Raw genomic sequence first — 13,706 nt, forward strand, 5'->3', positions numbered from 1 at the left:
CTCATCACTGTCATAGGGCCAAAAGCCTCTTGGCATATTATTTAATAACTGATATCATGATCTGACCCTATGGTATTCCTAACTATAACTGTAAAGTTTTCAAGGAATGGTATTCCTAACTCTTAACTGTAAATTTTTAAAAAAATAGATTTAACTTTTGGTTTTATTCATGGTCCGAAACTCCGATTTTAGTTCTATGCAATCCAGTAAAACGAGCCAAGTCTCAAGACCATATATGTTAAACCTTTTGGCCACCCGCCTGAAACATAAGCTTTTTAAGCATGTGGCCAGAAGGTTCAACGCATATGGTTTTGACTCTTGAGACTTGGCTCCCTTTATGGGATTACATAGAACTAGAAGTCATAGAACCAAAAAAAAACACTGTATTCCTAGCAAATGAGCTCTAATTGTAAGCCCGTATGCCCGTATGCTAGGAACGAATACAGTACTTTCATTTTATTCAGCCAGTTTGTTTTCAGTTCTATGTAAAGCCAATAAGCCAAGCCAAGCCAAGTCTCTAGAGTCAGGGCCTGGACCATATATGCTGAACACATCGACTACAAAAGCCACACACTTGAGCCTAAGCTTTTCAAACATGGTAAACCACAAACCAATCCCAACCCTACAAAAAGCCAATTTCACAAGCCAAAGCCCTTGTGGCACATACACACCACTAATTCAAACCTAGGTTTGTGGATATCATTTAAATAAGGCTAAAAGTAACATGTCAAGGCACCTAACCATAAGTCCCATATTTGTCCATTGACAACAAGACACGTCTCAATTTCTAGGCAAGAAACCATAGTATCACCTCCACTCAAATTTCTAAAAAAGTCGACAGCAACAGTTCTGACACTGGGTATCTAGTAAAAAGTTTGTAGATCATGGTACATAAATGACCCAAACTTAGTGTCCTTATTGATAAGAACTTTCTGGGTAATGGACTTGTTGAGTGGGGTAGGGCAGGTGGTTAGGGTTGGTGGTAGTAGTGGCGGTGGTGGCAGTGGTGGTGTTATATGATGTGTGTGAAGAAGAATTCATATCTGAAAAGGGACCTTGCTGAGTACCGTAGTTGTGATCATAGGTGGCAGTTAGAGGATGGCTTTGTACAGCCGGACCGCCATATCCTTGGTAGACATTGACACCATGAATGGCATTAGAACCGAGCATCTCAGAAGCGGGTTCCACACCAACAGCATACAGATCTTGGGGTTTTAGCCCTGTTCCTGGAACCTACATATCACGATAATTGATAACTTTAGCCTTGTTTTCATCAAGTAAAATAAATTTTGAACACCCTAGCATAAAAGCAAATTACTTGGCCATTTTTGTTTCCATTAGTTTATAATTAATATTTAAAGCTTTTAAACACAAATCACTATTATTTATATCATTTTACTTTTCGTTCAAACCATCAACCCCACCATCAGACCTTCACACCCACTGCTACGTCCCCCATGCACCATTTGGCATCGCCTCTCCTTCACAGAGTTAACACAGGTAACACCACCATTTCACACCCCGTGTCGCGTCAAAAACTCAAGGATGCCTATAATTTAAGAAATCCAAACACAAACATCCCACCTAACATTACAAAATCCTAATACGCAAATTGAAACCCAGATCGAACTAGATTTCCCGCTTGACTTTGAACTGTGCTCATAAGATACGTATTTTTGAGGTGAGAACATGTATTGAGGCCTGTACAAGAATAGAAAGAAGATAAGATGGAGATGTTAGGTTTCCATTGTGACCACACGAAAGATTTGATACGATTTGGGAGAACCCAAGGTGGGGAAGGAGTGCGTAACAGCGATCACGTGCTATTCTCCCTTCCAAACTCCATGTTCTCTTCAACCATTACAAACCCCTTAGGTCATCACAATGGTACCTTGGCCTCTCACACTTTCGTCTTCCACTTCTTACACCAGCCTGAATACATGTTCTCACTACAAATGTACATCTCTAATGAGCTACACGCTTTGAAACAAAAAGGCTTAAAAATCCATTTCGATTCGGATTTCAAGTTGTAACGCTTTTTATAGGTTAAGGTTTTGCAATTTTTATTTTTGCTTTTTTTAATATGGATTCTCACACTTTCAGAGCAAATTAGGGTTGTGACTATGGTTTTGTTGCAAAACATGTGTGATGAACTGGTGATGGTGGATTGGTGGGAATTGAAGGCTACGCGTCCAAAAAACAAACAAGTATACCCAGTAAGATCCCACTTATAGCAAGGTATGGGAAGGGTGGGATACGGGCAAACATTTCCTCAAAAACTTTTTTTTACACAAAAAGTATAAAAATACAAATAATATATAGTGTATATAAAAAAAACCAAAATCACTTGGTTTTAACCCATTATTTGGTATCAGGCAAAAAATTACTATTTTGCAACAAAAAAAAAAGTGAAAGTTGCAACTTGCAACTATATCTGCAGATTTTCATAATTGGTTTCTATAATCAAGAATGAGTGTATAGTACGCAGGTATTTAAAGACATTTTCCCAAAATTAATGGAGTAAAAGTTGACTTTCTTTTAGAAAACTTGCATGAAAACCACAAAAACATACACGCCAGAATAATGATATGAGCTACAACTTCAACCTTAAAACTCTTAAAACCTAAGTCATCATTTACTATTATTATAGCTTAATCAATTCATTGATCTCACTTCAAACAATCGTAACAAAATGCACATGCTACATAGCCAGCAAGTGGATGAATATGATAATACGTCACTCAATAGTTTGGGTTAGAAAATTAGCTAGTTGAAGAACCTACTGACCTCCTTAATGTTGTGAACTCCAGGTCCCATACCATAAACCCGTCCACTGTTTGGTATATTCGCGTCCACAGCACCTGAGTATCTTGTTTAAAACATAAAATATATTGATGTAAACAACACACAACCAAAAAGTAAATAAAAACACAAGATAATGAATCAGTATAGCAGTATGAAATAAGTAGTATGGTACCCAGAGGCGCGTGGAGGAACCGGGTAGCCATGAGGCTCATATTCCCTTGAAGGAACCGGATAACTAAGAGGTTCATACTCTCTTCCACCACCCTTCATTAAAGGTTCATTTTTGTTATGCCAATTACTAATCTTAAAAGGTTCATTTAACTGAAGATGCATAATATACTACCTGAAAAGGTTCATAGCCTAATGATCGACCACCCCGAATGACACCGGAAGGAGACGGTCCTGCACTAATTAAGTTTCTTAGTGGCATGAATCCTGGCATCGGGCCCACTTGAGAAGGCTCTGTTGGCCCAGTTCCAGGTTTTGCATCTCTGAGACATCTTGCTCTAAACCTTAATGCAATTTCAGACACAGCATCCTTAGCAGCATTGAAATTCCCAGAAACCTAAAAAGATCATCATCATCATCATCATCATCGTACTCAGTATATCCCACCAATAGCAATGCTATGGTAGGATCTGAGGAGGGTAAGATGTAGACAGCCTTACCTCTATCCCATAGGGATAGAGAGGCTGCTTCCGGTGAGACCCCCGGCTCGATAGTAGTTTTGAATCAAGCCTTGGACATAAGACACATAACACTCAATCATCGGGACACCGGCTGATTGGTGCATGTGCCCTTGTCTTTCGGCTATCAACGCCACCACATGATGCCTGATTAACCTTCCGCCACTTTTAACGTTATTTTCACGTGATTAGTAAAATAACGTCAAAATTAGTGCAATTTTACTTTTGCCCACCCAAGGGTTCACACATATATACATTATATGTGCGCACTGCAAGCAGGGCGTAGAAACCTAAAAAGATCAAAATGGTAAATTCACTAAATTGTAGGTCTTGTTTAGAAAAAACTTAAGATTAATGATAAAACACCTGCACAAGCTCTTCATCTTCATCAGCAAACTTCGGTCTCTCTTCCTTAGAGAAAACACGAATATCTGCTTTTGTTCTTCTTCGCATCTCATTAATTACTTGACCTCCTTGTCCAATTATGCAACCGACTTTACTAGATGGAATAAGAAGTCTTGTAGTCATAATGCCTTTCTCACCGTGTTCATTCGATATATCTTGAATATTGAGAACTGCATCAATTGTTTGTGACCTTGGGTTCCTTAAAGCCTGATATGATTCACCACAAACATTAGTTGATTATCCATTTACAGTACAAATTATAATTTAAACCCATTAACTTATAATAAGGTCAACTGGGGTTATGCTTTATCCATAACCGGTCAAATAGGTTTAAAATATTAGATTAAAAAGAAACAGGCCAAAAATCGCCCAATGTGTATCTTTAATGCATAAAACCTACTATAAATCATTTTAGGCAAGTCCAACCTGACCCAAACCGTTCCGTCCCATACCCAAAAGTTACCTTTTTTGGCCCTTGGCTAGGCCTGTAAGCAAACCAAACGTCAGTGAACTGTTTGACGGGAAGCTCGTTTACTTCATAAGCGACCATGAATTATTTTTTTTTCATTTGGTTAAACGAGCGAGCATTAACTCATGGCTCGTTCGTTCATTTGTGCTTGTGAGCGTTCGCTTACGTCCATTCAATTGAATTCGTTTATATAAATTCGTTTGAGCTCATTTATGTTGTTAGTTTACATTTGTGTGAGATCATTCGTTTTCGTTTGTTAATATGTTCATCTAATTTTTTTAACCTCATTACAATTTAGTCAGTTTTAGTAACTTTTTAGGCATCGCACATTGTTAACATTTACTATTAGTTGATTTTAGCTAAGTTATGTTCGTTCCTCTATGTTCAGTTATGTTTTTGAACATTCGTTTATATTGTTAACGAACGAACATAAACAAACACAAACACGTTCATTTTCTTAACAAACGATCACAAACAAGAAAAGTTTGTCCATTTAATTGTTCATGTTCAATCGTTTGTTCAGTTAAAGTTAAACGAACGAACACGAACATGCTCTGCCCGTGTTCATTTACAGGCCTGCCCGTGGGATTCTGCCATCTCCAACTTGCCGTGTTAATTATAGATAAAATAATAAATACTACTGACCTCAAATGAAGACACTCGAATCACACGCTCATCACACCCTGCAAATCCTTCACCCACGTGTATGTTAGCTCCAGTTGCTTGCTGCAACTGTCTTACAGATGATCCTCCTTTACCAATCACTCCTCCAATTTTAGCTGATGAGCAAAGGATCTTCATTGAGAACTCAGATGAGACATCCTCACCATGTGCAGCAGCATAATCATCATTAACGCCATTGGACCCAAATCTGATGGGCCCCATCCATGGCATGGGAGGTTCAGCACACACAGCCCGCCTTGCAGGGGTCATGTTTTGGTCCTTAACGGTTGGAGGTTTGTCCTTGCGTGGATTCTGATGCAATAATGTAGACACTTGATATAGAGCCCCTTTTGCAACATCTGGTTTGGCTGATATCTGAATATTAATAACTTTTTAAGATTTTCTATATGCTAAAAAACAAATGTTAATATTAATAAAGCATTACCTGGACCAACTCATCAGTAGTCAAAGCACACGCAGGGTGTTCATCTCCAGGCATAACACGTATGGATGCACCAGTTTCACTTCTTAATCTCTGAATAACGTCTCCTTTTTTCCCCAAAACACATCCTACTGTATTGTTTGGAACAAGCAAGCGTGCAGTTATTGGATTATCACCTGATATATCTTCCTCAATTATTCTGTCATGAACTTTTAATAAAGCATCTTGAGCTGCACAATGCAGCTCCATATCATTATTCTCGGTGTTACTTTTTGCTGGCATATTTGAAGGACTGGATATTGTTATTACTCTTTCTTCTGAACCAGGAACCGTTTCAGCAACTGTAATTTTAGCTTGGGTTTCTTCTCGCAAGGCTTTGACTATACCACCACCTTTCCCAATCACACTACCGATTTTTCTCGATTGGCATAATATTCTGTAGACTGTCTCTGGAGTTTTTGAGATTTCTGAAGATTGTTCGCCAAATTTCCCTCTTTTATTGCCGCCCTTGTTAAAATTAGGGTTAGGACGTTTCCTGAAGGAGGGGTTTCGCCTGTTTCGTTCCATATATTCACTAAATCTAAAACTGAACCTCAAACGAATTAATGAACCAACAAAACATGAAAGTAACTACATCAATATGATACATAAGAAAATGTGATATTGAAATAAACGTTCATAAACAATTTAGCATATAGGGTGTTCCTCTTGCAGGGTTAAACCATAATAATATGAAAGTGAAATATACTATTTGTTACCTGCTCCTAAGTATGCTGTATGCCTAGGGCTAGTATGATATTTAGTAAGGGAAAGGTAAATGATATTGTTTAATTTATTTAACTTCAATAGCCATGTGTGTGATCATGTTAGTTAGTTACTTGTTTCTTAGGGGGTGTTTGGGATTGAGTTGGAAAAAAGCTTATTAGCTTATTGGCTTTTACAAAAAGCCATTTTGAAAAGCCAGGATTTAGGCCTTTTGAAAACTGCTTTTTAACCCTTTCAAAAAACTAAAATAGGAAAGATTTTTGTGATTGCCAAACACATTTTAATTTATTGGCTTTTTGAAAAAACCAATAAGCCAATAAGCATTTTTCAAACTCAATCCCAAACATGCCCTTAATATTACAAGCTTTACTCCCAATCGTCAAATGGATGACATGAGTAATTGATCATAATGGATCTGGCTACATGCAATCATATGAGTACTTCTACAGCGCACAGCACAAATCGAAAAACAACCGTAGTGTGCAGTACATAACACTTTCTACATGAAGTATAGGCGCATACATATATGTAACAATACACATAACCAAAATATATCGACAATATCGATGAAACTTATAAACATGCTTTATTGTCAATAGGATGCCAAAGTAGGTTAATGTAAACTTCACCGTATAAGCAAGTTTTTTTGTAGTAATGATAGGTTTCAAGTTCTTTACAAAACCTTGGTCGATATACAAGTGTCATATGCAAATAACATGAAGATAGAGTTGAGTAACTTTGAGCCAAAAATCGAACTTTCTTTCTTTTAAACAATTATAAAAACCTTGGTCGATATACAAGTGTTATATCCAAATAACATTAAGAGAGAGTCGGGTATTGGTCGATATACAAGTGTTATCCAAATAACATTAAGAGAGAGTCGGGTATCTTGGAGCCAAAAATCGAATTTTCTTGCTTCTAAACAATATTAAGAAGCTTGTTCGGTATACAAGTGTCATATACAAATGAGTAAAAAAACCTAAATTGTTGTTAGCATCAAGAGATCCTTATAATCAATCCCTTTGCAAACAACTTGAGTAACATTTTAACCGAAGAAACACATATCCAATTTCTCAGTTAACAATATACTTGCTGCTCTATATTATTATAATATAATAATCAAGTAAGAAATGACAATAAATCAAACATTATCTCCAATTGTTTTAACATTAGCCAATACAAATTTCATTATACAACAGACATCAAATTACATAATATTGTTTCTAATTAGACGCGGAATCTGATAATAATTCAAGCAATAAACGAAAATTAAGAACCAGAACAATCTAGATCGGTTTCAAGCAAATTCGATTACTTACCAATTGAAGAATCGTGAGGTGAAAATTGAAGAAAGAGATAATAATAATCTGAGAGAGAGTTGTAGATTACAATGATGAGCTAGCTTTCGTTTCCTTTGATAATAATATTATTATTATAAGTATAATAAAATGAAATGAAATTAGGGCTTGTTTTCTTTTGCCTGTATCGCCTTTGATCTTGTTTGGTGGTTCGTTTTAAGAGTTATTTTTAATGTGATATTTTTTATGATGCTACCTAAGGTTAAAAAATATGCTATTTTTTATGAATCAATAAAAGTGTTTTGGTCCTTTTATATCTCCAATGAGTTTGTTCTTGTTACTCTATTGTTCTTATGTTACTTACTATTGATTACCTGAAAATGTTTAAAATAATACGTTAGCTAAAAGCTGGTGAATAACATTAACAGACACAAAGTATTTTATGTTGGTGAGAATTTAAAACCCGTTCGATCGTAATTTGTATTAGTATATCTACACACTCAGCGGGACTGTTTCACCCGAGTGTACAACCACAGAGCACACTAGTCTTTTTACTCAGGTTTTAACTGTAGTTTTACGTATGCCTGCAACTGAGTCTCTTTACTAGCCATGCTACGACCTTTCATCCGTAACACGTGCATAACTTGGATCCAACTATACGTGCGCTTATGGCCTGAATGCTCTTTAGTAGATTACCTTTATGGATCAAACGTTTTGAAAATCATTCAAGCCACGTGTTTAATTTTTAAATCATATATAAAATGCTTAACGCCTTCGCGTTAGTTTTAGAGTCAATGTATTCACATTTGTTTATGATGATTAGTTCGCAACTGATTTCTGCTGGTGTGTTATCTCATACCTATAATATGAGAATAGTTTTTTTGTAAATAACTAGATTGAATGATCTGGCTTCAGACCTTTTGCCTGAGTTATATAGCTTTAAACATTGATAAATCATTTATTTGAATAAAACATTTAGACCTATAGTATTTCTATTTATTTACCAATTATGTACTACTTTTCTTCTTCATGAAGAGACGTATATGATAGGTTTCTTCTTCAAGAAGAAACGTCAATTCGACTACAATCCTTGCACCAATTATTTTTATTTTTTTTTGTTACGGTTAGCCGACACATAACCAACTCACTCTAACCTACAAAACCGATTAACCATAACCAATATACTGGGTCGGTTATGGTTATGATTATCCATTAACTGACATATCGGTTATGGCTATTGGTTTGGCTCAAAACCGCCCCAAACCGACCCATGCACACCCCTACAATCAAGTACACGTATGGATACAGCTACGGATACTACACCAAACTCATCCCTAATGCAGTATTCTACTTTCACGCCCGGCGTGTTAATTCTTATGGGTCTCTTGAGATGTATACATTTATATTTTATTATTGGATTAAAGCAAATATATAATTTAAGTAATGTAAATGAGCATGCTTATGTTGACGTTTGTTTGAGTAAATATAATATTATGATAGTTTTGTAAGTATACGTGAAATTGTCTCATAGATTTTAGGCTCTTAAACCATGTCACCGTATAATTATTTGGACTTATTAGAAACTATTACATATGACAGTTGCTAACAATATTTTTAGAACTACTTAGTTGGGAACACAAATGTGATAGAAGGTTTGGATGATCCAATTTATATTAAAAAGGTATTCAATTAGTAACGTCATAAGATTTGTAATCAAACTTTTAAGTGAAAGCAAGTTGAAGTATGGTTTAAATGTAGAACATATGTACGGAATATTCTCCGGGGAGGAGGAACATTTATAGACCATGAACCGACCAATGTTTCATTACGCTTTATTATACGCATTTAATGTAGCGTCACAATGGTTGTTGGGCAAGAGACAAGGTTGTTGCCGAATCCTTGTTGAGTGCTGGTAACATTAGTGAGTGTGTTAGTGCCTACGCAATGTAATAACACACTTAATGCTTTCATTTTTAATTTTTTTGGACTTCATTCCTAGTTTCAAGCAAACGTTAGTTTGACAAATAATTTAAGAAACTAATATCCATACGTGGGCCTTTTGGAGCTCCAATCGTTGATTGCCTTACGGTCTAGACAAAGTTAATTACACTAACATGTCCCGTGTTAAACATGATATGTAGTGTTGGGAGTATCATGGTAGAGGACTTATTTAGTTTTCCTATATCATTTATTTCCCAATATACGTTTAAGTTAATTTCAACTAACTTTGACTTATATTGTAACTAAAGAGTTATTGACTTAGTTAAAATTAGAATGTTAGATGTTAACCATGTAAAATTCTTGAAGCACAAAGAACAAGCAGTGTATCTTTGCCATTTTGGGTAAGGAATGATGATGCTTTCCTCACCTCTAAAACCATCCGCAACCATATCGGGTGGTGATACACCCTTATATCCATCTGGAAAGCTTCATAAAGTATAAATATTGATCAAAGATAAGACTTCATTTTGCTTTACCAAACCTCAAAGTGATAAAGTTAGTAGGTGAATATTCTTTAGTGTTATATTGCAACTATATAATCGTACTTCTTTTGCTACGCAAAAAAGTTGTTTGTTTTTGTTGATCTTTACTTTTATGTTTTGGCTTGCTCCTTGACTCGAGTCACTTGCTTGGTGTGGATACACTATATTGGAGCTTTCTTCTCTACATCAATGAACAACCGGTTGTAGCTATTCTAACACCTTATTGTTGTTGTGTGTGGTTTTAATATTCTTACAAACGAATCCATGGTGGGGGTTTTACAAAGATGTTGTACATCATTAGTCTTCTGTTTCTTTTATTGTAAGAGAACAAGCGTATTCAACTATTTGTGTTACTTCAATGAGCTTTGTAGATCACTGCCTTGATTGTTTTAGCATGCTCTTTAGGGTGTAACGTTCGTTGGTTGGCAGACCCCGCCTTTGGCTAGTCACAATGTGACCGATTGATACCATAACTTACACATCGGAATAAAGTTTTCATTGATATCTTAAATTACAAGCCATTAGAATAAATAACTTAAATTCAAATAATAACAAACACAGTTTAAGTCTTAATTAAATTCATCTAGTCAAAGGCTTTAAAATCCTTTGGTCCCACCAACCTATCCACGCCCCCTCACCATGCGCTTTTATTTAGATAATGGCCACGAACTATCTCGTAAAGTTGGACTCTAAAATCAAAGCCCAGAATGATGAAAATAGGCAACTCGTCAAATCACCTTCGAAAAAATGCCTAAAGCCATCTTACTGGTAGTACTCTTTTGAGATCAGATTGATAATACGATCAAACCACAAGAGAACGTCAAATATAACCAAGAACTATCATGTAAAACCGAACTCCAAAACTCAAAGCACACGACAAATCACCTTTCAAAAGACGCATAAGACCATTACTCGTCCATACTATTTTCAATCCGCGTGTCACAAATTTACTTTTGGAGAATGGATTCGAAGCCAATATACTAGTCCATAGCACCAAAATACTCGTGGATACTGAATTGAAAGCCAAATTACTCGTCCCAACTAATTAATTTATTTAATATATATTTTGGCCTAAAAAGATTAAAAAAATGAATTTATATTTTTAACAAATCAAATATATAATTTATATAAAACATTTTTGTTTAATTTGCATTTAATTTTTTAACTAAATTTTGAATTCTTCTACAATCTATAAATTTATATATTTGATCCTTTATCAGTTATCACAATTCACATGATTGTTGCTCCAAATTTTGTTTTAAAAAGCATAAAACTTCTCCTTCACTAGTAACCAAACATGGTCTATATTCTCCCTTTTTTATCCCAATACCATTCACAATTGTACATGACTTTCTTGATTAACGAAAAAGGCATAAACAACGACGGCAAAAACATTTAAAACCCCTAAAAAAAGGAAAAACGAAAATAAACTAATAATTAAAAAAAAAAAAAAAAAAAAAAACTTTGATCTTTTCCATCAAAACTGAGCCGCCGGATATAACACCACTAAGCCGGATAATCTAGCCGCAGATTCAGATCATCCCCATCATCCGAGTCGTCAGCTTCAGCTTCAGCTTCAGCCACAATCACCTCCTTACCTTTAGCCGCCTTATGATCAACCAGCTCATGCCCAAGCGTCAGCTCCAACTCCACCTCGGCTTCACTCTCAGCCGGCTTCTTACCCGGCGAAGTCTCCACCACTTCCCCATGCGCCACCTCCGACTGATGGCTCAGAGCCGACTCATGGCTCGACAACTCCTGTCCAGACTCCTCCTCCCTCGACCCGATCCACACCCGACTCGCCTTCCCTTTCCCACCCGACCGCTTGAACCGGCCCCGAGTCCTCACCCGGTGAACTTCGTTAGACCCGCCTGAGTTTTCCTCCTTTGTGATGTGACGTATGTCGTACGTCTTGAACGGCGGCCCGTTGTTGGTCTCAGCAGTGTCCGATGCAATCTGGGTTATCGGCGTCCCTTGGAGCACCGCCTCCACCGCATTCTGACATAGCTGCCAGCTTCCCGACCACAATAACCCGACTGACCCGTAGATTGGGTTCACAATCCGACCACAAGCCTCGTACAGAAGCGACCTGAATATCGCTGTAATCATAACAAAAAAAAAACCCATCATTTTATATATAAATTTAATAATAATAATATTAAATTAATCGAAACAGAAGGCAAACGGGCAACAAGCTGCGTGCGCCTTTTTGAACTGCAAATTCTAATCTTTTAAAAACTACATTTGCGAATATTAGAGTAATAAGATTACCATGTATGACTCGTTCAACACTGCAAGTAGCGGATCTCGGAGTCATATTATTTTTTTTTTAAATGAATATTTTTTGTTAATAAGCCTATATGTAAATAACTAATTATATCGAAACAGAAGCCAAGCTTTTATATATATATATATATACTTTTAAAATGAATATATTTTGTTAATAAACCTATTTGTAAATAACTAATTATATCGAAACAGAAGGTAGAAGGGCAAGCGCTACCTCTTTTGAATTGCAAATAATATTATTATTATTTTAAAATTAAATAATAATAATAATATTATATACCAGGACGGAGGTGTTCAGGGCCGGTGTTGACGAGATTCATAAGTCCGGCACGGCCGTAAAACTTGGCGAGAAAGACGGTGGCGTTAGCTTGAGACTCCGGGGACTTGATCCACTGCAAGCAGGGGCGGATGCTGCAGTTTTCACTGCAGCCCTTACGGAGGACACGGCAACCATTGCAGCTCATACGCATTGTTGATGGTGGTGGGTGTGTGTATAGAGAGAGAGAGTGTTATATATAATGGGTTAGGCGGTGGAGTGAAGGGATACGTGGAGGAAAAGAGCCACTGGGTTTTGGGGAAGGCGCAGCTGTTTCTAAAAGGCTGGTATTTGCCTACGTGGAAAACCAGGTTTGAGGTTGTTTTTCTCCACATTCATGGAGAGGTACCAGGTAGAGGTGCACAAATCGGTTTTTTTTTAAAAACCGGTTCGGTTATTAACTGGACCGATTTTTTTTGGCCCGGAAAAAAACCGGTTCGGTTAATAACCGGACCGGTTAATAACCGGTTTTTGTATCTGAAAACCCTAACCGGTCTAACCGGTTAGGACCGGTTTAGAAACCGGTTAATAAACCGGTTTTTTTATTAACCGGTTTTCTAATAACCGGTCTAACCGGTTAACCGGTTTTTTTTTTTTGGGTTTAGGGTTTAGTTTGGAAGACCGAAGCCATTCTTTGCTTTCGTTGTTAGGGTTCTTTGCTTGGAAGATTAAAAACGCATAACTTTCATTTATAGCTTTTACATTAAAAATACAAACATTAAATCGTTATCGCATATTCGTAACTCAAAAATACAAACATTAAATAATGCTTAGACACGATTACATTAACAACTTGCTGTTTCTTACTCATTATTTGCCTCCATGTTTGATGTTTCTTTAACTAATTTTCTTCGCTACCCGATCCCGAGCTATTCCTTAGGTAATCGTCGTACGCGGCTTCTTCATCGGTCATTGGTTGAGTGTGTCCTTGATTGACCTCGTCTTCATACAAGCCCGCCTCATAGTCCATTTCCCCCTCGAGTGAGCGTTGATGTTGTGCCCTATCTAAAGAGTCCAAGTAATCCTTGTAGCAAATCGACATCTCTACAGCTGGTGGAGTGAGTCGAGTCCTCCTAATCGATATA

At 36.8% G+C, this 13,706-nt stretch overlaps 2 protein-coding genes across 4 annotated transcripts; both read right to left on the minus strand.

Moving 5' to 3' along the window:
- Positions 1-880: 880 nt before the first annotated feature.
- On the minus strand, positions 881-7,583 carry LOC143582459 (RNA-binding KH domain-containing protein RCF3-like). Of its 3 annotated transcripts, none has more exons than XM_077065013.1 (8): positions 7,555-7,583; positions 5,474-6,050; positions 5,011-5,403; positions 3,858-4,103; positions 3,149-3,370; positions 2,978-3,069; positions 2,788-2,869; positions 881-1,233 (listed from the first exon to the last, which is right to left on the minus strand). In XM_077065013.1, the coding sequence occupies exons 2-8, from the start codon at positions 6,035-6,037 to the stop codon at positions 916-918; spliced, it is 1,917 nt and encodes a 638-aa protein (XP_076921128.1). In that variant the 5' UTR covers positions 6,038-6,050; positions 7,555-7,583; the 3' UTR covers positions 881-915. The 3 variants fall into 3 exon arrangements, with proteins under 3 accessions (XP_076921128.1, XP_076921129.1, XP_076921130.1); XM_077065014.1 differs by having other exon boundaries at positions 5,474-6,056; positions 7,555-7,577; XM_077065015.1 differs by having other exon boundaries at positions 1,094-1,233; positions 2,788-2,861.
- Positions 7,584-11,507: 3,924 nt separating this feature from the next.
- LOC143582474 (LOB domain-containing protein 41-like) lies at positions 11,508-12,803 on the minus strand. The gene is made up of 2 exons (XM_077065027.1): positions 12,586-12,803; positions 11,508-12,115 (listed from the first exon to the last, which is right to left on the minus strand). The coding sequence occupies exons 1-2, from the start codon at positions 12,773-12,775 to the stop codon at positions 11,523-11,525; spliced, it is 783 nt and encodes a 260-aa protein (XP_076921142.1). The 5' UTR covers positions 12,776-12,803; the 3' UTR covers positions 11,508-11,522.
- Positions 12,804-13,706: the final 903 nt, after the last annotated feature.

The sequence above is a fragment of the Bidens hawaiensis genome, unplaced genomic scaffold (assembly GCF_021521415.1).
Source record: "Bidens hawaiensis isolate Kalapana, Puna unplaced genomic scaffold, B.hawaiensis_p1.1 tig00031751_1, whole genome shotgun sequence".
Taxonomy (NCBI): domain Eukaryota; kingdom Viridiplantae; phylum Streptophyta; class Magnoliopsida; order Asterales; family Asteraceae; genus Bidens; species Bidens hawaiensis.